This window comes from Dermacentor silvarum, chromosome 8 (assembly GCF_013339745.2).
Source record: "Dermacentor silvarum isolate Dsil-2018 chromosome 8, BIME_Dsil_1.4, whole genome shotgun sequence".
NCBI lineage: Eukaryota > Metazoa > Arthropoda > Arachnida > Ixodida > Ixodidae > Dermacentor > Dermacentor silvarum.
The window spans coordinates 141,499,125-141,523,336 of NC_051161.1; the positions used below are offsets into that span (position 1 = coordinate 141,499,125).

The 24,212-nt window shown below is 46.8% G+C and overlaps 1 protein-coding gene across 1 annotated transcript in view; it reads right to left on the reverse strand.

Moving 5' to 3' along the window:
* Positions 1-24,212, reverse strand: part of LOC119461734 (trafficking kinesin-binding protein milt-like) — a 71,473-nt gene that overhangs the window by 15,514 nt on the left and 31,747 nt on the right. The window contains exons 10-12 of the mRNA XM_037723104.2: positions 21,073-21,209; positions 20,323-20,460; positions 11,962-12,034 (exon numbers count right to left, since the gene is read on the reverse strand). Coding sequence (XP_037579032.1) covers positions 11,962-12,034; positions 20,323-20,460; positions 21,073-21,209 — 348 coding nt within the window. The remainder of the gene's footprint in view (positions 1-11,961; positions 12,035-20,322; positions 20,461-21,072; positions 21,210-24,212) is intronic.

Here is a 24,212-nt window from a genome sequence, read left to right on the forward strand (position 1 = left end):
TTCCTTTTCCATACAACCCCTCCCTCCCAGCCCCCCAAAACACCTGGGCCTTTTTCTTTGAGGGAGGTCTGCTGCAGAGCATCAAACTCTGGGCTGCATCAGTGAAACATTTTTCGAATGCATAGAAGTGTATGTATTCATAACACTGTGCTAAGTGGGAGACAAGTTGGAGAAGTGGGGGACGCCAAATAAAGTTATTTTTAAAAATTGGTATTACATCTGCTTCAATTAGGTTAAGTTAGAGTTAAAATAGGGTCAGGCTGGTTGCACTGGTATCCTTTAATTCAACTTGTTGAAACAATGCACAATTCAAGTGCTCCGACAGTCCAATTAAAAGTTGCATTTAAAGGTTGCACCAAATGAAATGTTTCGTGTTAATGTTTCACTAATGGACTGATGGAGTTTAGCATCCTAAAGCAACACAGCAACTATGAGAGACCACAGTGGGAGCTTTTTAACGTTTTGGAAAGGGGCCTTGCAACACCATTTAAGAAGGCGGCGGAATGTGTCTCGTATTAAAAGGCATGTATTATAAACAAACACACCAGGGCCACATTGCCTCTAGATGATGGATCTGAACATTATACGTGCCGAGCAGAAACCTCAGTGACCGCTATGCCCCCAACCACAAGCGATATACAGTGTAGACCGCTTATAACGTAAGTCGCCGGTGTCGCGAATATCCGAACTATAAGCGGTACCGCACTATAACCAAAGCAACAATTTTCAAGGCCCACACATATGCAAAACAGGTGCACCGAGCTGCCACGCGTATGCGACAGTCGAGGAATGCGGCTAGAACGTTTGCATTCAATTTACAGTCGAATCTCGTTAATTCGAACCAAATGACGCGGCGGCGCCTCCGACCGGCATTGCTCTGGCACCGCCATAGAGTAAAAGCTTAGGAGAGACCCCTCAATGTCGCGCGCGAACAAAACAAAAAAAAAAAGAAAAAAAAAATGCGGTGGAAATTTCACCCTCTCTCAAATGGCAAGGTCGCCGATTCTGCGTTGCGCCGGAACATGCGTGTACGTGCCGACATCTCAGCCACACTACCGCAGTCACGCGTAGAAAATGGCAGTGAACCCTTCTTTCTCCTTTACGCTTCCTCTACTTTTTAGTCACGTGTTGACCTTGCATGCTGCGGCTAGGGCGCAGAGGGAAGCAGTGCCGCTGTCCCAGGCCAGCCAACGAAACTGCTCACGCCGGCAAATGCCCGCTTCCCGATAACGGCAGAAAACAAAACTTCGGGGAGCTGGCGCCGGGCCAGCTGGAGCGGCGGCGCCTGCACGGTGACAGTCGAAAGTGAGGGAGCTACAAGGGAGGGCGAGGGGAGCCACCGAAGTGGCGGAGTTGCCGAGGCGAAATCCGCTTCCCTTCCGCCCTCTTCTCTCACATTCCACGGTCTCCGCGTGCGCCCTTCGCCGTGTTGTGCCGGCGCCGCCCGCTCCCTGAAGTTTCGTTTACTGCCGTTATCGTGAAGCAAGTGTTGGCCGGCGTTGGCAGTTTCATGGCCCTCGCTCACTATGCACGCCGTGATATTTCACGACTCGCACTCAAGATTCTGGTTTCAGCCTCACTGGCTGTTCGTTCGCCCCACGTGCCCTTCTCCTCCATTTCGTCTCTCTTTCTCCCTCGAGCACTCCTTGGGGCGCCCGTCTGAGGGGAGCGTTCGCCGTCTCCGCTGACTTCCGTACTCCCAGTAAGCCCCACTCTAACGGGTATTTCGTTTCCCGCAACTGCACTATAAGCGATACGTGTATACATGGAGTGCTATGGGAAAATTAACGGGAGTCTGAAAAGACCGCACTATATGCGGTCCTGCACTATAAGCGGTTACGTTATAAGTGGTCTATACTGTATGTACTATTTTATCAAAATATAATGTCTATGTACGCATGCATGCATGTTTGTTTTTGTCACCGACCAATGAATTACTGAATTTTGTGGTAGGCGCCCACCACTTCGAAGCTGAGTCTAGATGCATGTGGAACAACAAAAATGAATGTTTCAATTCAAGGCACTTATCTTCAACAGGCTCCTTCAGATGCAGTCTGCATAATAACTGGGAGTCGTCACCATACAAATGTCATCCATAACAGCAATGCTGCAGTGCAGGTTGCCCTGAGTCCTTTGTATGGTGGGGTCAATAGCTGCCCAGTCATTTCATTCAGAGATCATAGAGCTTCCTACGAAAATTACGAGGGGGGGGGGGGACTCTCGCAGTGCAATTGTTCACCTACCAGGGGAATATAGCATAGACTGCTTAGTATAAGTAGCCGCAATCGCGCATATTCGCCCCATAAGTGGTGCTGCACTATAATCAAACAAGTGTTCAAAGTCTGCGCATGTACAAAACATGCAGACCAAGCAACCACGGGTATCCGAGAATCGAAGCATGCGATTGAGAGTTTTGCATCAGTTTAAGTTTACGAACGTGGTTAGGCCTAGCCGGCAGGGGAGTCCGGCGGCATGCCGTCGCGGGAAGCTCCCCTTGATATGCTCGTACCTGTAGATGATTACATGGAGATTCCGCATGCAATCATGCACATGGGCTGAACTGACAGCAGCACGTGCGAAGCGGAGTTTGGTTGCTCGGGTGATCAGCCACAGCAACTACTGCATGCGAATGCCTACCAAGTTTGTACATGCGTACACTGGTACGAATGGCGGAAGCTCACAAGTGCACATAAAGCTATTTTAATAGCTCCAAACAAAATTTATGGAACACTGGTTAAACTGACAGCAGTCAAGGTCGCACGTGATATCTGCACTTCACGACGACGTGCATTGTAACGGGTGCACAGAAACTGAAGCCGCGTTCATTGTAGAGCGCACCTCCAATAAGCAGCCAAGCAAAAGGCTTCTCCGTCGCCTAGACAACCACCACATGCCCACATCGTGCTGCTGCCACTTTTATTTTTTCCATTCATTCGTTCGTTCACTCCGCGTCTCATACTCCTCCTCCGCATCGCCCTCGTTGCTCTCCCCTCTCATCGGCCAGCGCACCTCATTGAGAAGCGTGCTCACTACCATGCTTGTTGGTGGGATTTTTCTGCGAAAGCCGCATTATAACCACTACTTTTCTTTCGCGGCTGCACTGTAAGCGGTATGCGTATACATGGAGTACTATGGGAGGGTAAACAGGATTCACATAAACGCGCGTTATAGGCAGTTCTGCACTATAAATGGTTACGTTATAAGTGGTCTAAGGTGTAATAGCTAGTGCATGGCTTTGCCTAATCTTAAACAGGCCTTGCGATCTTATTGGCAGCAGAGTAATTGTCCTCGACAATCCAAGATCCTAATCTTCGAAAAGGATCATGATCTTTGTAAAATTTGAAAGATAAAGCAAAAAAAAAACAGCTCCTGACGAGATGAAATGGGTGGGTTAGAAAGCAAACTTATTCAGTGGTGCCACTGATGAACTGAGATTTGGAGCAATTTTTGGAGCAGCAAAATCTTAATTTTGGAGCAGTTTGGAGCATTCAGATTCAGATTTTGGAGCACTTTGGAGCTAATAAATGCCAGCTGCTGGACACGTCCTAAGCTATTTCATACACTTAAAATTGACAAGTGTTATTCGAGAAAGTATTTACTTGCTGTAAAACAATGTTGCTCTGCCTCTAAAGTGGAATCTCGATGATACGAATCTCACGGGGTCACGAAAAATATTCGTATTAGCCGAAATTCGTATCATCGAAACAATTAAAACTAGCTAAATTAAAGAGTCGGAGGTGAACTCACTCAGGCACACGCACGTAAAAAGCATTTACAGTATAGATTACTTATAACGTAACTGTTTATAGTGCAGAACTGGCTACAACGCGGCCTTTTCCGACTCCCGTTTATCCTCCCATAGAACTCCATGTATACACATACCGCTTACAGTGCAGCCGCGTGAGACAAAATACCAGTTATAATGCGGCTTCCACTGGAAAATCTCGCCGACAAGGGCGGTAGCGAGCACGCTTCTCAACGAGGTGCGCCCACCGAAGGGAGAGGAGATAAACGAGGGCGATGCGGAGGAGAAGCATGAGACGTGGAGCATGAGTCCAAGGGCGATAAAATCGTCGCTGCGCGCAATATGTGCGAGTGAAAGCACGCCTTTTTTCGCCTTCACGCACGGAGAGCGAACGCACAGCGGAGAGCAAACGCGACTTCCGTCACGGCCGGGCGCTCGCGCGAAAGGCCGGCGGGGTATGGGAGGGAGGGAGGGAGGGAGGGGGGGGGGGGTGACGCTGTGCTGTGGGGCACCAAATGCGTATCTTGCAACCGGGCGCAAGGGTAACTGGCGACGCAATCTCCCACGCGAAAGGAGCAAAGCGGGAAGGCAGCGCAGGAGGGAGGGAAGGAGGGAAGGGGGGGGGGGGGGCGGCTTCTACTCTGCCGACGAATGCGTTCTTGTACTTTGCGCCTGTGCCGGATTGTCGGGGTTGTCGCGCGCACCGTATCTTGAAAGTGATCTCCACACAGCTCGACCTTTGTATGTGCTGTGCTTACGCCGCTCAGTTTCCGTTCAAGCGATAGACCGCACTTCCCCACGCCTGCGTGGGGAAAAGCGCAAAAGCAAGAAAAGCGCCACAGTGTCAAACTCTTCGCGCCCAGTCACGGCCTCCGCGCTGTCCGGCGCCGCGTCCGCGCCTCCGCACCAAAAGAGAAAAGGAGAAAGCGCGTGACTGCGCGCTGTTCTCTTTTGCGGCCGTCGGTGGGGCGGTGTTTATTCGTATCAACCGACGCGGGTCGAAAATCTATTCGTAACAACCATTCTCTAGCACGTTGCAAAGTAATGGGGCTCGGCCGGGACCACAGAAAAATTTGTATCATCCGGAAATTCGTATTAGCCGTGATCGTATCATCGAGATTCCACTGTATATGAGTTTCCCTTTAATTTAAATAAAGACAACAAACCTGCTCACACAGTGTGCTGTAATGAGTTTATTTCAAGTTGAGTGAAGCTGCTCATATCTTGCCTTTTACATCGTATGATTTTTTTCATTGACAGCTGACACTTTGTTATGTTTTCAGCAAGGTTCTAGTATCAGTCAGAAGCAGCTGGCCAGACTCAATGTCATCAATGCTTTACTGAGCAAGGCCAGCCTTGATGAACCTCTAGTAACGCTCAGTCATTGCTTCAGACGACACCAGGTAGTTTCCAATGGTATCGACTGGTTCGAATGGTATCGAATGGTTCAACTGGCGTCGACTGATTATTTCGACACCAGCAATTCAAACAAACTTGACTATTCGGATTGCTTTGAGGCACCATCACTGGCCCATAAGTTTAAAGTTTAAATACGACCGAAATTTCGGACACCCTAAGGTACGGCATTCTATATAATTCGGACTCCGCCTGCACGACTGCGTGCTAATTTGACTGCCGAGCTGAGCGGAAATAGCAATATTTTGGCGTTGATACGTCGCTGGTATCACCGCAGCATGGTGGTTGGCCATGTTGCCGACATTTGGACACCTGGAAACAAAAACTAGTGAAGCCTAGTTAATCCAGCGCCGACCGCGCCCAAACCGTCGGGCAAGCGAACTCCGGCAAACCATTCGGGAGTGCATTCGGGTTGGCTCCACGCTTCCAGCGTTTATTCATTGACGTGTTAACTAGTGACACCGTTGCGGCGACTTCAAGTTGTTTAAGCGGCGCCAACTACACCCTCGATGTCTCCGCCGACAAGGACACTGATTGTTAAAAAAAAAAAAAACGCAGTCATTCGGCTATGATAGCGCGGTGTACTAACTGCGCGGCGATTTTGTAGCGATGCATTCCACTCAATACTATATGTCGTCCTTATCATCCACCCTTATCTGCCAGCTGATATATAGAACGAATACGGAGCGCCGCAAGGAGTGGCAGCGGAAAAGGCATCGCTACAAATTCGTGGTCCTGTTGCCAAAGGTTCAAGATTCGGTGCATGCATTAATTGTACTTTCGTCTATTTGTGGCGACAGCATAACAATGGTAGAGATACGGACTGACCAGATCGTAGACAAGCGTACGTGCACGCAGGACCGCGTTGACAAACTTCGGCTTTATTTTTGGACGATCCCTTTCAGGCATATACTTTCACTTTCGCGACATTTCGCGCGACTAGCACAGGACACATCGACGGATGATAGTGTTCCTGGCACACTATACCAAGTATGCCGACGCTGACGCTAGTGAGACGAAATCCCGCGAAAGTGAATGTATCCACGAAAGTGGTCAACCGAGAAAAAGGTACTTTCTTGGCCATTGGCGGAATAAAATCAGTTATTTTCTGGCGCATTTGGATATTTCCAACTCCCAATTATTTGAACCTCTAGGTGGTCCCCATCGAGGCCGAATTATCGGTCGCCGACGTATAGATAATGTGACGTTCGATTTATGAAGCCGCTTTAGTCATGCGTACTATGCACATCTGCGGGCCACTGCGGCCACACACGTAATGCGCAGTCGCTAATTTGGCACACTTCGGCGCAAAATAGTGTATTTTTATCAGGATGGCGCAGGAAATCTCGTATGGCGCAATCTGGCATATTTGGCGCAGCAGTGGGAGCACTGCTTATTGATTAAATCATACAGTTAAACCTCAATATACCAAACTTAAATATAATGAACTTTTCGAATATAATGAATTCTTTAACTTTTTATAACTTCTTGTCCGTAGAATACCATGTATTCAGAACCTAAATATAACAAGGTGTGTTTATGCACGATTTCAATATAACCCAACTTCACTACAACTGCGATGGAATACCATGACGACAAATGGAAACTTTCGCGGACACACATGCTCAAATGGTCGAATTACAAGCGGGCCTACTTGCGAACGCACCTCTAAGATGGGGGGCTGCGCGACCAAGAGCAAGCGTCAGAGCAGAGCAGCGTCATCTTGCCCCATGCTATGTAAGCTTTGGGTGTGAGTGAAAGAATGTGAGGGTGAACCAGGAAGGATGGTGGCTTGATCAGTCTTGATGAGTCTTTCCCACGTGAGCAAGGGGAAAGAGGGGAGAAGAGCGAGCTCCTGGCAAAGCGATCAAGCACGCATAAGGGGAGGCACGCGTCTCCTTTTCAAGCGGGGCTGTGGGTGCCCACAAGCCCCGCTTTAGTGATCATCTGCCGCGTGTGCAGAGTGGGTGTGCCGAGATGACGTGGCATCATAAGTGCCGACTTTCCGTGCGTTTACTACTGGAGGTTGCTTAACTGCGATTTTTGGAAGAGAGAGGCAGACAAAGCATTCACTCCCTGCTGCCGGCACTTTTCATCGTAGCAGCATCCCACTGTGGGCAACACTGTCATTGGTGGGGGGCAGAGTGGATGCGAAAGCGTGGCTGGCTTCACTTTGTACTGCCAATGTGCAGATATTGTCAACACAGCACGAAACCGTATCTATCACCGCCAACTCTTCTATTCAACAATATTACCTTTTTCTCATTCAAATTTCGCTTTTTCTGACTGCCTAATAATTTGGTAAATTCTGCAGCCCCTTCGGTGTAAGAAAAATCTGCCAGCGAATGTACTTTTTTGCATAGAAGGTCGAATTTCGATGTAACAAAGTTTCAATATAATGAAGCAATTTGCCAATTTTACCGACTTGTGTGCATGGCATACACATACACATATATTGCGCGAACACGCGCAGTTAAGCGCCGCTGCAGAAGCGAGCGAAGTGACTTTCGTGCTGTTGTCTATCGCTTCAACCCTAACTGAGCGCCGAGAACACGCAGCACGCACAAAGCTACGAGCCGCCGACGCACCTACACTGCGTAGAATCTACCCCCACGCAGATCGCTTTCAAGATAGGGCCCGCGGGACCGCGCGCGCGTCGCCGCGCAGTATGATGCCAGAGCGCAACGCTGCCCGCTACCCCCCCCTCGCTCCCTCGCTGGTGCCTCGAGCGCAACGGAAGGAGGCGCGCTTCCTCTCTGCTTTTCTTTCGCGCGCGAGACGCGGTCGTCGGCTCCCCTCGGGCGCTTTCACTCGCACATTCAGCATACGGCCGCGCGGCTTCCCTCGCACGCTTTCACTCGCACATTACAGCATACGGCGCGCGGCGACGTATGCTGTATGTGCGAGTGAAAGCGTGCGAGGGGAGTCGACGACTGCGTCTCGCGCGCGAAAGAAAGCATCCGTCGTGCTACGAGATCAACAGTACCGAGATTCCAGAACTGATTGATGATGAACAAGTTCAATGTCGCACGAGCCAGTTCATTACCAGAATTGAAGCTTCTGCACGGCTTTTGTGCAAAATAGAACCGGATTTGCTCATTCATTCACTAAATAAAAGCATGTTGCTGTTAATACGCATTTGCTTTATTGTTTTCTTGATACCCTCGATAATTTGACATTCGGTTAATTCCAACTATTTTTCAGTCACCGTGAACTCCGACTTCATGAGGTTTTACTGTACGCTATATGTCCATCTATACGTATATACAGTAGAACGTCATTGACACGATCCCATAACGCACAATTTCCCGCACAGTAGTGAAAAGCGTGTCTCAGATTAAGGCACGCACCACTGTCATGCTGCAAAGCAAGTCCTTCGTTGCTACGAGAGCCAATCAGTAACGAGATTACCAGAACTGATGATGATGAACAAGTTTCAATGGCGCACGAGCCAGTTCATTACCAGAATTGAAGCTTCTGCACTGCTTTTGTGCAAAATAGAAACAGGATTTGCTCATTCATTCACAAAATAAAAGCATGTTGGTGTAATAAGCATTTGTTTATTGTTTTCTTGATACCCTCGATAATTTGACATTCGGTTAATTCCAACTATTTTTTCAGTCCCGTGAAATTCGAATTAATGAGGTTTTACTGTACGTATATGTACATATATACGTATATACAATAGAACGTCATTGATACGATCCCATAACGCAAGATTTCCCGACCCCTGCTGCAGGCCACGCGAAGTGAGCGCCGTGTTTTGCTCTGGTGGCATCGTATTCCGGTGTTGCGCACTAGCAACGTTATTAGAACCTCGTCTACCAACTCTATTTCATTTTGGTTTTCCATTGCTGTCTTAAAACGACAATGCGTGTATTTGGTTAATCAGGGTCTCCCGAGCTCAATGCACATCGGTGTCTCATGCCGCAATGATTCTCACCGAGTGGGCACATCCAAACTTCCCGCCCAAATTCTCTGCCCAACGAACTGCTGACTCAGGTCGAATTCAAGGAGCATGAACATAAGCTTAACGAAGCTGCAAAAACGAGAATGTGCGTCTCAGGCTGCTCAGGCCCCACAAGATCGGCACACGTTGGTGTCTTGTGCTGCAATTGCGACTCACACAATGCTTCTCATTATGTAAGTGTCAACTATAGTGGAGTCTGCCAAATTTTTAGTGACTTCGGATCGTATGTTTTTTCTGTTAGCACTATCGTGAGCAATATGATCGGGAACACAGGTGCGCGTGTCAGATAGACTCAGAACCCTGTTATGCGCGGTACGTGGGGTCTGCCATCGGAAACAAAGTGGAAAGGGGGACGCTGTTCTAATAACTGTTGGTACTCCCAGCATGGGTCTGTTTATGCAAAGTGCGGAACTTCACAACACCAGCGCACAGTGATAACTGTTTGGTATGGTGAGTACTGGCAACTTTGTGTGCCAAAGCGTGGCCAAAAGTAGCCCTATCTTAATGTGTAAAAGCAAGCCATCGCGTCAATTGATATAAAAAAAATTGGTTCGAAATACGAGCCAAGATCTAAACGTTCCGTCACACATGAAGAACAAAAACATACACGTAGTGCATGAAGAACAAAAAATAAAAAAGCATGAAAGAAAAAAAAAAGACTTGATGTCGGTCAGTGCAACAAATAACAGTCTTATCGGCTGTCGGTGGCCAGTGAAACACTGTAAGCTGCCGTTTTCGACAAACGCAGGTGCAGTGGGATTGCCAACAGTTAGCGGAAGAGTGCCCTCCATTCACCTCTGTTTTCGACAGCGCCATCCGCGTATCGCTCCAACTCGGTTTCGAGGCTATTTGCCACACGTTAGCGTGTTACCGCTCATAGTGCTCACGATAGTACATTTCTGCTTGCATCTTTATTCTGATACGTATGAACGATGTTCTACTGCATCATGTGAGGCAAGAGCAAGTGTAAATAAAATAACCCTGTAAAGGTCAAATGGACGCCGACCACAACATAAATAATAACAGGACTTTTCGCTACCCATACGAGAGCCTTGTTCAGCTCCCAGACAGATGCTGAAATGGCCTGTTATCAATTATGTTTGTGGTCGGCGTGCATTCTACCTTTCACTACATCAAATTTTTGATTTAAGTCTGGTTTTCACAAAGTCTATAATATACTAATAATTTTGATCCACTGGAGCATGTTTTCAGAGGTGGGTAGTCCTGCAAACGAATGAGTAATTTGTTTATTAAGTCCTAACTCAAACAACATTCTATTGTTTTTTTGCGTAAATGTGCTTTCCGTGGAAATAAATAAAGGTGAACAAATTTGTGGAACTGTGTTCGGGCTTTACAGTGCAGTCCATATATAACCATACCACATATAACGATATATCGGTTATAACGATGAGTCGACCTAGGAGTATCAACTTACGCATTAGGGCTATGAGAAAAATAACCATATATAACGATAGATTAGTCACCGCATATCGGATTAACGATCGAAATCTTGCTTCTGGGCAGCGTTTTTTATGCAGAATAATCATGAAATTTGCGTTCCTAAGTTGCCTGCTCCTAAGACGGGGCAAAAGTTTCCCTACGCGAGTTCGTATTTGCCGCCATTACCGTGCAGCGCATCCTGCCCGCGCGCCGATTGCGAACGAAAGTACGGAGAGCATAACAAGTTGGCGCAGCATGCACAAGATGGCGCTAGCTGTTTCGCGTCTGCGTCATCAGCGGGAGCCATGCGAGCGTGCAGAGGAGAGGAGAGGGGAGAAGAAAGTGATAAGCGAGCGGCGCCTGCACGGCCTACGCTGCCTTTACAATCTCCCGCTCTCAGCGAGCGCGGAAATTCCCCGCGGAAGGAGCGGGAGGTGCGCCGACAAAGCGCCAAGCCGTGTTTCTTGAGACGAAGCTGCAAATTTAGCAACGCTCGAAGAAGTACGTGTTCACGCAGTCAATGATATCAATGATTATGAAAACTGGGAGCACCACACGACCATGAAGGCTAGAAGCAGTGGCCATGCCGATCAATGGAAAAAGCGGGCTTTGTGTACCAGAAAGAAACCCTCATTGGTGAAACTAACACAGTGGAAGCCGCTGACAGTACCAAACTCAGGGAGCACGTCGCTACTAACGATGAAATAGGTGGTGCTTCGATGGAGGAGTTTCTAAGTGCAGGTAGTGCTGCCTTGTTCTGCGAAGAGATCTCCGCCGGGGCGATCGCTGTCCCGACAGACGGTGGCGTTGTGCGACAGAGGCAACGACAGCAGCAGCAGTGACGACGAGATTGACAATGGCCCGTCATTGACACCATCCTCGATGTTCAACCAAAGTGCAATGTCGTCGATCGAGTCGCTCATTGATTTCACGCACGCTAAATTACAGCCGCCAGTGTTCGCGCAGCAGATGGATGCGATGCAGACGGCGGTTGTGAATCCGAAACTTCTGTGAAAGCAAGTGCAGATTTCTATTTCAGCGCGCCTAACGATTGAGACGCTATTTAGAGGTATAAATAAACGTTTTGTTTTTTCCCAGCCTACTTTCTACGTCGATCTTTTACCGCGAGTGGCAAATTCGGTTTCGGGAGTTCAAAAATATTTTCGTTTTTTTTTTTTTAAGCAGCAGTCCAGATACTGCATAGCGCTGATTGGTTATAACGATCGGATTTTTCGTTCTTCTTGATACCGTTATAAGTGGACTGCACTGTACAGGGATAACAACAGTACTTGCTCGATAACGCAACAAAATCTTGTCTTGTGTTTTTATCTCTGTCTACGTCTACTTTCCACGTGGCAACTATTTGTAACAGTACTACATCTGCACTCACCTAAGTGCCACACCATCTGGAATCCCAGGGGCGGCTTTTCCCGCCAAGTCCTTGAGGCCGCCCTCATCACCATCTGCATCGTGAGGACAAGTCAAGAGAGCAGCATTGAAAGAGAGAACACAAGCCTTGAGGGGAAAGCAGTTCATAGTGGTCAAGAAGCTTCGGGGGGCAGCCAGCACTAAAAGTCATGGTCTCAAGTAGACTTGTCATGCTGGACTAATTGCTTCTCCTTCAATAAACAGAACCACTGCACAAATAAACATCACAAAGAGAAAGAGACACCGACCTGACAGTGCAGTTTTACCATCCAAGAGACCTCTTTCCTCCAACAGATGTTCAATGAACCTTGCCTCACACTGGCATGACAATATGGCCTAATAGCACAATCAACTGACATTTAGACAATAAAAGGAAAGAAGGAAGAACGTAGAAAAAAGAAAGAAGGCAGAAAAGTTTGAGGTACAACTATACTTGATCACGACGTCTCATTTGGGCCAGGGCCTCTATTACATAGAACCTGTCTATGTCTCTCTGTTGTACTTTTCAGAGTTTCTGCCTGAGACTAATGTGTTATGTCCAAAATTAAAATACAGTTATATCTCTAGACAAAGAACTTCAATATAATGAAATTCTCTATATAGCGATATATTAAACTTTTTATAAGTTCTAGTCCATAGAACACATCTATTTGGAACCTCAATATAATAGAGTGTGTTTATGTTCAATTTCAATATAATGAAATTTCACTGCTGCAGCAAAGGAATACCGAGACAATAAATTGAAACTACCGCGGATGCAGATGGTCAAATCATTGAATTACAGTAGAACCTCGTTGATATGTTCTCATTCCCGGCGCCAACGTTTGCAATCAAGAAAAAAAAATGACCAAATACATGATGATGTATGGTGTTTAATGGCGCAAGGGCCAGGTATGGCCAAAGAGCGCCAGGCCTGTGTTAATAAGTTGACAATGGAGCAATGAATTGCGAAAGGTAGATGTGTCGTGGCTGTAAAAGGGCCTAAAAACAATCGCTGCAAAATGCGTAAAATATATATGTAATAAAATTATGGCAATGGCTAATGAGGTGCACTATGAAACGAAAAAACAAATTGCAAGATAATGATGATAAATGAGAATTTATCACTGATAAGTCTTTTCAAAAAGCACTACTGCCTTTACAGGCCCTTTGAAGTGCAAGGGCCTGGAGACGCGTGCTAAACAAAACTACTATCGCAGCGGCATCCTCTGGAGAGAGGATGCGCTATGAAACAATTGGGCAAATAACATGCAATGTAACATCGCTAAGAAAACCCAGGACAGCTTTGGTGTTAAAGAGGGGTTTGTCACCCAGAAACATAGCGGGATGGAGAGGGAGACAGTACTGGTACGCTAGAGGAAAGTGCCTTTTTCTCTCTGTTTCGGCTTCCCTGCACTCCACGAGGGCGTGGAGCACGGTAAGCCTCTCTCCACATCTACCACAGGTTGGTGGGTCATTTCCGGTTAAAATAAAATTGTGGGTGCCGTATGTATGTCCTATTCTCAAACGAGAGAATAGGACATTAGTTCTTCGTATTTTCGTAACGGGATGCCAGGGACCTATCTGTGGCTTAACTAAATGGAGCTTATTGTTTGTTTCGGCATCCCACAAGCGCTGCCAGTGTCTTCGAAGATTATTTCTTAAGTAGGGCTTGAGGTCTGCGGCAGGGATAGAAGCTGTAGGGTTAAGGGCTCGCGATGCAGTTGATGAGGCCATTTGATCAGCCAGAACATTGCCCTCGATGCCTCTATGGCCAGGCACCCAGCACAAAATAATATGCTGGTTAGACATATATGCTTTGCACAGAGCAGAATACAGTTCAATGAGTACAGGGTTTTTGTGTCTGTGTAGAGTCATGATAGCTTTTACAACGCATAGGGAGTCTGTAAATATTATTGATCGTTTGAGTTTTGACTTGCCTATATTCTTCACGGCTGATAAAAGTGCATAGGCTTCAGCCGTAAAAATGCTTGTTTCCGGGTGCAGTACATCGGACTCGGAGAACGATGGGCCGACTACTGCATAAGAAACCCCTGCATGTGACTTGGAAGCGTCAGTGTAAAACTGAGTGCAGGACGAGTACTTGAATTGGATTTCTAGAAAATGCATCTGGATTTGTGCCTCTGGAGCGTCTTTTGTGACCTCTACAAACGAAGTATCACACTCTATGAGTTGCCATTGCCACGGTGGCACTGGATTTGCTGGGGCCATCAAATTATTTTCAAGTAGTGTGATATCCATTTCTGCGCTAATTTTTCTTATACGTAGTGAGAAGGGTTCTCTTACTGTCGGCCGGTTATTAAAGAGTGTGGCACTGGTCATATCATTTATGATTGAGAAGGACGGATGTTCCGAGTTCGAATTTACTTTCAGGAAATAGGTAAGGCTTAAGTATGAACGTTGCATGTCAAGCGACCACACGTCCGCTTCTACGTACAAGCTTGACACAGGACTTGTCCTGAAGGCACCAGTGGCTAGGCGGATGCCTAGATGGTGTACAGGATCCAGCATCTTTAGGGCGCTTGGCGTAGCGGAATGGTACACTATGGCGCCGTAATCTAGTCGTGTGAGTATGAGGCTCTTATACAGATTTAAAAGGCACTTTGTGTCACGACCCCAAACAGTGCGTGACAACACTTTTAGAATATTCATTGTTTTCATACACTTGTTCTTTATATACTGTATGTGTGCCACAAATGTAAGTTTCGTATCTAGAATCAGACCTAAAAATGTGTGTTCTGTTTTTACGGCCACACGTTGTCCCTGCAACTCAATGTCAGGATCGGGTGCAGACCCCTCTTCCTGGAGAACAGGACGCAGGTGGTCTTTTGTGGGTTAAGGCTAAATCCATTCTCGTCTGCCCACTTAGACACCTTGTTCAGACCAAGCTGAATCTGCCGCTCACAGACTGCAAGATTGCACGAGGCGAAACCTAACTGTACATCATCGACGTATGCAGAGTAAAACATGTTTCTTGGGATATACAGATGCAAAGAACTCATTTTTACGATAAAGAGAGTGCAACTCAGCACCCCGCCCTGTGGCACTCCAGTTTCCTGCACAAATGGTCTTGATACAGCATTTCCCAGACGAACACGGAATGTGCGATTAGATAAATAACTTTCTATGACATTTAACATGACCAAATACAGTTACGCTTCTTACCAGCTCATGTGTTCACGAAAACATTATCTTTCAGCAACAATGTTCTGTACATCGACAATGTTTTCTGACTGCTACATCCCATGTAAAAAAATCACAGCATATCCACGGGGTGAATGATGATGAGTGGGCGAAGCTCCGGAGGGAATCATCGGATCTCCCGCTTAAGGGGACGCTAGCACAAACGCGTTAGAAACGTGCAGTACTCTCTAGTAAGGGGGAGCGGCCACAGCGTCTTACGCAGCCATTTACACATGCCGGAACGTGCACCGCGTTTGCCGACGCCATCACATGACTGCTGAGAGAGTATACCCCCCGTATTCATAAAAGCTCCTCGACTTGAACTTGACTTGCCACCGCTTTGGGCAGCGCGTTCGAAACGCGTTGAAGGTAAGGCAGAGAGGCCACAGCGTCTTACACCAGCTTCTTACACGGGCCGTAACGCGCTAGCACAAACGCGTTAGAAACGCGCTAGAAACGCGCTAGAAACGCGGCCTTTCGTTAATGTTGGGTATTTATTGCCATCGTGGTGCGTGTGTCCATGTCCGCTTCGTGGCGTAGTGGGCTAACGCCGCGCGCTCGGAAGCGAGGGGTCCCTGGTTCGATTCCGCGCTACGGACACAACTTCGGAATTTTTTTTCTCATTTTTCTCAGACTGGTTACACACTACTGGTTACACACTACTACTATGACGACGGGGACGGAACGGGTGCCGCTATAAGGAGCTTCGCCCCTAAAAAGAGAAAAGGTGCGAGGAGCGCACAATCGGGAACACTAGCTGCCTGCCGCAGCGGTTTCCACGCAACACTTGCCCGCCCGTCTCTTGTAAAACCGCCAGGGCACCACGCAGTTTCCTATTCCGGTACCAGCAAATCTCCTCCCTAGGGATGGTCGATGAATTATTTTATTCGATTAACGATTAATCGTTCATCGTTTTAACCTTTAATCGATTAATCGCTTTCGATGCAGGGTTTTTCATCGATTAATCAAAATTTTTGCCGGGCACTTTCAAAAAGACTGAAACGCAGTTATCTACTTTTGTAGAGCCCACTTTTAATGTTTTATAGGTGGAACCAAGTTTGAAACACAAGTGTATAAACGTTTGATAAAGGTAATCTTTACCTTGTTAAAAACTAGTTCCTTTTCACAAGATAAACAATATATGTTATAAAATGGCACTTAGTCCAGAATGAAAAAATTCATCGGCCCTACCACTCTGTGAAGATGGTTAACCAGCGAAGCTGAAACGTGCGGCCCCGGTGTTTATCACTAGGGTAATCCGTAGGGTTCGTTAAAGTATTTCTCAATTTTGAGGTTACACACACGTTCGGCTGCGACGAAGAGAACGTCACTGACGGTATGCCCGCAGTTCGCCGCTGTCGCTTGCGTTCCATGTCTCGAATTTGCTCGGTGGCGTTGTTAGCAGCATTCGCCCGCCACTGCCGCTTGCGATTCTTCTAAATTAAATTGCTTAAAAAATTAAATCTGTCCATCACGTAAGACAATGATTGGCTCATACCCCCTTAAGCAAGGGCTTGTAGCGCCGTAAACGTGGCCTCCCCATTGCGACGACAGAAGAGAAGTGAAATTCTATGCTGGAATGATTAGCGGCAACGCAGCCAGCTGTGGAAAGCAGACGACGACGAACGCGGGAGCAGTGGCACGAGTGCATGCCGAGCACGAGCACGAGCGCAACTCGAAGGGCGCCAAGGAGCTAGGTGTGGAAGAAGATGACGTCGCTCAAGCCAATGCTGATGGTGATAATTTTGTGTACACAGGTTATTTCGCCTAGCCATATGATTTCTCCTATAGTAGGATACAAATTTAGAAACAGCAGTTGGCACAAAAGGTAGACGGACTGCGCGGGGTTGTGTTACTCTGCCAACCAATCACAGAAGCAAACAAAATCGTCGTCATGCGACGTTTTAGAAAGGTCGTCATACTTGATACGACTGAAGAATGGGAACCGAGGGGCTCGACTTTATTAGTCATAACCACATAAAGCCAACAGACAACGAAGCCAAGGAAAGCATCGGAGAAATTAAGTGTAGTTGAAATTGGAATGCAGAAAATAATGAAGAAAAGGCAAATGAAAGTGGACGAAAAGATAACTTGTCGTCAGCGGGAGCCGAACCCGCAACCTCCACATTACGCGTGCGTTGCACTACCAATTGTGCTACAGCGATGGCCGTCAATTCGTCCACTAACTTGGGTATTTATGTTTACTAGATCTAGCCCTAGGAGTGTTAGCCAGCGCCAGTCAGAACCATGGTGGGTGGATGTGGAACATCCTTTTTAGCTCGATGGCGTCACGATAGACGTGATCTTGGGAGAGCAGGCACATGGCTAATAAACCCTCGCATGCTACCTAATGACATCAAGGCTGCCAGATTTGAGACCCTCGTAATGAAATACGAAAGAAGAATGGGAACCGAGGGGCTCGATTTTATTAGTCATAACCACATAAAGCCAACAGACAACGAAGCCAAGGAAAGCATCGGGGAAATTAAGTGTAGTTGAAATTGGAATGCATAATTGGAATGATACGACTGTACTTGTTGTACTTGCACTTTCCGCTATAATAGTTGAGTGAAAATGTATAAAATTACGCAGTTTTTTATTTTAATTTTGTGGTTACCGCCTTATTTAGGTAACAGGGAAACTTTGAAGTACGAACTATTTACAGCCTCGCGGAGGAACAGTGGCTGGCGGGGCTTCACTGCAGACTTAAGTTGCATCCGACTATAGACATATCCAGCTTCGCTTTAATAAGGTACATTGCACTACTGAATCCCAGTACAGTACAGTTAAAGAAGAATGAAGAAAAATGGCAAAAGTGAAAGATGAAGTCCAACTGAAATATGCGAGAAATTGCCATGTACACAGGGGAAAAGAAAGTCAGTGGTTTAGGATTTTAAACCACACATTCTTTTCTACAGAGCGAAGGAATGTCAATTGGCTGGCATGCTTGGGTGAAACCGACACCTACTTTGAATGGCACACAACCAGCGTGCGAGAATATTGAACTCCATCGCTATGTCAAAGACATGGTCTAAGCCAGCGCGCATGCTGTGAAACATTTTTAGTGGAGTGGCAGTGGTACTATGATCAACGACTGGGTTACTATAGTGTGCCTTGAATTCTGAGGGCATTTCAAGCCTCCGGCTTCCTGCGGCGTAGTGGCGTGTCCGGTGGGGGGGAAGAGAGGGGAAGCCCTCGGCTCGGCAAAGACAGTCAACAGTCGCTCCACCCCAGCCACACAGACATTGCTCATGGGCCGCCATTCCAGTACGATTTAAAAATTTGCGCGCCACTCCTGTCGAACTCTCGAAAACAATTAATCGAACAGGCCTAATCGATGACGATTAATCGTTTTCTGGGATACTTTTAATCGATTAATCGTTCATCGATATTACCAACCCTACTCCTCCCAGGTCGTCGCACGCTGCATTCACAGCTATTACAGCCAGCCTTTCTGCAAAAAGCATCTTCACCCGTTTCACAGCGCATCGGGCGTAGTGCCGATGGAAGTGTACTGCACGCTCTTAATAGCCGAAAGCCCAAATGCACCGTCATTCCTTGCTGCAGAGTGCGAAAAGTGAGCACCATGTTTTGCTCTGGCAGCATCACAGGCAGTGTATTCCAGCGTTCCGCTCACCAGCTCGATTTTGTCTTGATTTCCTGTCCCCGTCTTAACCCTGTAAGATGCCAATTAGTTGTGTTGATTGAAAACTTACTTGCACTGCATTTGTTATTATATCTTCAGAATCGTAAAAAGGTTACAGCAGCAGAAAAGCTTAAAAGTTTTCAGTTCTTCAGTGAGTTTTCTCAAGTTTACAGAATGTGGACTCCATGTGAAAACTCGCTACAGGAAGATCAAATATGTGAACAACTATTTCATGTCTACCAGGCTTGAAAAGCATCTATCCAGCCACTCGAAAATTATGACAGGCGCCACACATAGTGAAAAACAATGAAAGAAGGAAACCCGCTACATACAATGGCATTCTCAAACCAAGCAAAATACCCAACCATCAACCTTCATATTCGTTTTACTGAAACAATTGGCCTGTGTAATTCAAACTTGCAGCACTATTTCAATCAGAAGTGTTTCCAAGATGTAAGCGGCACATTTAAAATATCCTTACTTAATCGATGCTTTTGCTGTTGATGCACTATCTTGGTGTACGAAACTGAGTGTACATAGCGTCTGAAAGGGTTAAGCACTACGCCTGATGCTACTACGGAACACCGTAGTAGCATCGTAGCATTGTAGTAGCTTCTCTACGCAATAAGAAAGCAACGACGTGCGTCTTGGGGGGTCCCACCAACTTGACGCGCATTGGCTCTCGTGCTGCATGATGCAGTGCCATGTGGGCACGTCAAAACTTCCCGCAAAAATAAGGGCAGGTTAGCGTGAATCTCCTTTTGTGGCGCAGCCGTGGTTTCTCGGGGATGTCAGCACAACTGAGCGCATGCTCAGCTCGCGCGCTTTAGAGATAATATGCCGTGCATGAAATGACTGGGTGAGCTGAGATGGCGTAGCATTGTGTGCTGTCTTCCTGCACGTTTAGTGCTAGAGGCTGCATAATCTCAAGTTTTGAAGCTGCACTGAAGCGAGAGGCAGATGAAGCATTTGCTCCCCGCTGCCGGCAATTTTCAGGATTGCGTCGTCCTAGTGCAGGCGACATTATCATTGGTAGGGGCGGAGCAGACGCGAAAGCGTGGCTGGCTTCACTGTGTACTACCAACATTGAAGATATTGTCGACACGGGATGAAGCTGCATCTTTCATTGCCGACTCTCAAATTCAATGAATGTTTTTTTCTGTGTCTTTCAAGTTTGCTTTTGCTCACTGCCCGATAATTCGGAATATTTTGCGGCCTCTTCCGTTTAAGAAAGATCCATTGGCGACTGTACTTATTTGCATAAACGATCAAATCCTAATATATTGAAATTTCGATATAATGAAGCAAATTGCCAATTTTACCAACTTTGTTATATCGAGGTTTAACCATACATGCTTTCATTGACTACATTTATTTGGAAGAGGTCATGTGACAACCTTTCCCACAAACAACACCGCTACTGCACTGCCAGGACTTCCCATTACAAGAGCCCATAAAGACAAAGCATATTTGTGAAAATTTATAGACAACTACCTGGGGATTCTTGCGGAGCCTCCAGAGGTGGCTGTACTGGGAGACCGCCTTTTAACCTGACCCCAGACCCTTGGTCTTCGAAGAGGTCACTGAGCCCAGGTGTTGCCAGGCGCTGCCATTGCTTGAGCAACTCCGAACCTGCATCAATAAACTCAGTTTGATTGCCTGGCTGCAGCATCATGCAAGGTTATAGAGAAATCGGCATCAGTGGCTTTCTCAAGGTACCTGTGCTGCCTTCGCCTGTGGGGTGCCAAAATAACGAGATTGAATTCAGCCACTGTGATTGCAATGGTAACTTAACAATTGAGTGCCCCTCTAAATATTGTCAGCCTGTTCCAAGTTCACTACAAGACAAGGGCCTTTTCCAGTGATTTTAATAACACCTTTGTGCTACATCAGCCAACTCCATGCCAAGGCTGCAAATTTCCCAATTCCATTACTTTATTTAATCTCATTGTAACCCTCAAATTTAAGTGTTTCGCTTTCGTTGACACCCATTCTGTCACTCCAATAGACAGCCAGTTACCTGCTCTATGCTCAACTAGACTCTCAACTAGGAAATCACCTACCCACATTTGTTTTTCCAGTTCACAGTACTGTCTTTATGTTTCTTACTGTTATGCCTATCACTTTTTGCTCCCTCACTTGCTGGGCCGTGCATCACTTGCCGGCTCTTAGCTTCCGTCACGTTTCTCTGGCTAGACAGATGGTCTGACAACACTGTCCACAGAGATGTGGTCCAGTACCCACCCTCCAGAGGCTTGACCATGAGCAGCTTGTCAGAGAAGCGGAATGGCCGAGCCACAGGACCCCAGGGACTCTGTGGGAGCCGACGATTGGAACCCCGGCGTCCTTTGCGAGGGCTCAGGCCTAGGCTGCTTAGCGAGCTGTGGGGAGGGATGGGAAGGTGCGAGAGGATCTTTAACGGATGCTTGACACCCAAGATACAGCTCAGCCACAAATTTCCCAATCATAAAAAGAAAGCAGGAAGCAAGACAAACATGAAGTTCACGTGAGAGGTTGCAATTTCACAAAGACCAGTACATGCTAATGCCACTGTTGGGCAAGGAACAGAAGTGCCGGAGATTTCCTTGATGTTCCTCAGCAGACTGAAGCTGTAACATGATAGGGAAAAGTAGTGTTCAAGACACACCTAGGAAAACCCATATCAATACACTTTTGTCAGTTGTGCGTGGGCTGACAAAAAACAAGGAAAGAAAACACTGAAATAATTTCTCAATTCCCTTCATTACCGTTAACAGCAATCGGAAACCTACATGGGTATGAACAGTCACCTACACAAATCTGCAAACCCATCACTCGCCAAGCTTGCCGAGTTGATGCTTGCCTAACAAGGGTGTGAACAGGTATGTTCACACCCTTTATCACTCTCTAATGCTCTACCTGTGAAATGAGTCTGGAGCGAGTATGAGTCAGTGTACCCGTGAGTGAGTATGCCGACCTATACTAGAGACTGGCCCCTCAGCTACGGCAAATCATTCTGCGAAGCCCAGGAAATCCCTTCCAGCTCCGAGTAGAAAAGTGTACCCATGAGCGAGTATGCCGACCTATACTAGAGACTGGCCCCTCAGCTACGGCAAATCATTCTGCGAAGCCCAGGAAATCCCTTCCAGCTCCGAGTAGAAAAGTGTACCCATGAGCGAGTATGCCGACCTATACTAGAGACTGGCCCCTCAGCTACGGCAAATCATTCTGCGAAGCCCAGGAAATCCCTTCCAGCTCCGAGTAGAAAAGTGTACCCATGAGCGAGTATGCCGACCTATACTAGAGACTGGCCCCTCAGCTACGGCAAATCATTCTGCAAAGCCCAGGAAATCCCTTCCAGCTCCGAGTAGAAAAGTGTACCCATGAGCGAGCATGCCGACCTATACTAGAGACTGGCCCCTCAGCTACGGCAAATCATTCTGCGAAGCCCAGGAAATCCCTTCCAGCTCCGAGTAGAAAAGTGTACCCATGAGCGAGTATGCCGACCTATACTAGAGACTGGCCCCTCAGCTACGGCAAATCATTCTGCAAAGCCCAGGAAATCCCTTCCAGCTCCAAGTAGAAAAGTGTACCCATGAGCGAGTATGCCGACCTATACTAGAGACTGGCCCCTCAGCTACGGCAAATCATTCTGCAAAGCCCAGGAAATCCCTTCCAGCTCCAAGTAGAAAAGTGTACCCATGAGCGAGTATGCCGACCTATGCTAGAGACTGGCCCCTCAGCTACGGCAAATCATTCTGCGAAGCCCAGGAAATCCCTTCCAGTTCCGAGTGGAATGCCTCTGGTGCCCCAATCCTTGGCACAGAAGCAAACGTGGTGGACGTTGTGAACAAATAAATGAAAGCCTATTTCCCAGCTTATAACTGCCGATTACATTAAACTTGGTTTTTCAAGTTCGAATGCTTTACATCTTAGCGGCGCTGCATGTCAGGATGCAGTGAAGACTCAGTACAGAGATCAATGCCGAGCCGATGAAGTGATCACCCAAGCATCAAGAGACCGAGTCTCACAAACCTCAGTGGGGCAGAATTCAGGCAAATGGGCAAACAGACAAACTTCTTCAACTTCTTTGCTCATAGCTCCATGTTTTCAGTACAACTTTGTAACAGTGGATGAAAACCACCACAAAGATAAAATTTCCCCACGACCTGCATTTCCAAATGGCGGCTGCACACGTGAGCAGCAACTACCCCTTCAAGTGGCATGGGCTGGCCACAAGCAAATTCAGCTTTCCAGCCGATTCTTCATTCTGTAAGCCAATGAAGCCAATACTACAGATGCCTGGTAGGCGAAGTGCCTGCCTTTTGTCTGAGCCAATACAACCACCAGCTGACAAGCATATCAATGAGAGCACTGTTAATGGCATAATCATAGTGCCACTGCCAATCTGCAGGGAATACCAGATGCTTCAGCTCAAATAAACAGAAAGCTAGGTCTAGTTACTGAAGAACACATAAACTGTGGTCTAACTGAACCTTGATTGCAATGTATCACAGTTACATCTAGCTAACAAAGTAAAAGCCTAATCACATTTAGGTATGCAATCATCATTTGCAATATATGTAATACAAAATAACTGTGATGAGCATTTCTTTACGATTAACACCGCGAAACTACAGTAAACCATAGCAGTTGTCCTCTCAACTGCAGTTAGCATGCCCATTAACTACATTATAACTACACCTGGCAAAATGTCTCGCATTAATCCTGCAAGTGCTCACACACCATTCAAGAAAACATGCTCGCATGAATTATGCATTGCGTAATAATGAACCAACCAGCCCAATTCACCGTTTTTCTGTACGCATGTATGAATTAAGCACTTTTCCTACCACGAGATAAACACAAGGTCAGCAGTTACCAGTGCATTCTGCTGTTCAGAGGTGCTAGAATCAAGGTCAACGTTGATGATGACGGATATTATCTGGTCATTCAAACACAGTTCACAACTGTGAAAACCACAGCGCTGCAGCAAAGGTGGCACAGCCATCTCAAAAACATCAGAGCTGCAGGAGTTGTGCACACAGTCTGAACAGTCGTAAACACTCACCCACCCTCAAAGGCCGAGCAAACGTCGCGAGACAAGCGTGGCAGGAAAACATGCACTTTAGAAATCAAACAGAGCTATCACTTTTGTTACCAAAGGTGTCAGAAAAAAAAACATTTCAGACAATGGCTTCTTCTTTTAGCAACAAGATCACTGCGAAGTGACAGTTATCACAAAAGTAACAATGCCACAGCAGCAGCAGCACCAATAGCCATTGGAGCCATCTCACATTGCCAGATAAGAGGTTTTTGTTTTTTTTCCTTGCCCATAAATAAACAAATTCTTGCACTTGACATGCTGAAACGAAGAAAAGGTCTCTGACTAGAGTGGCACAGAA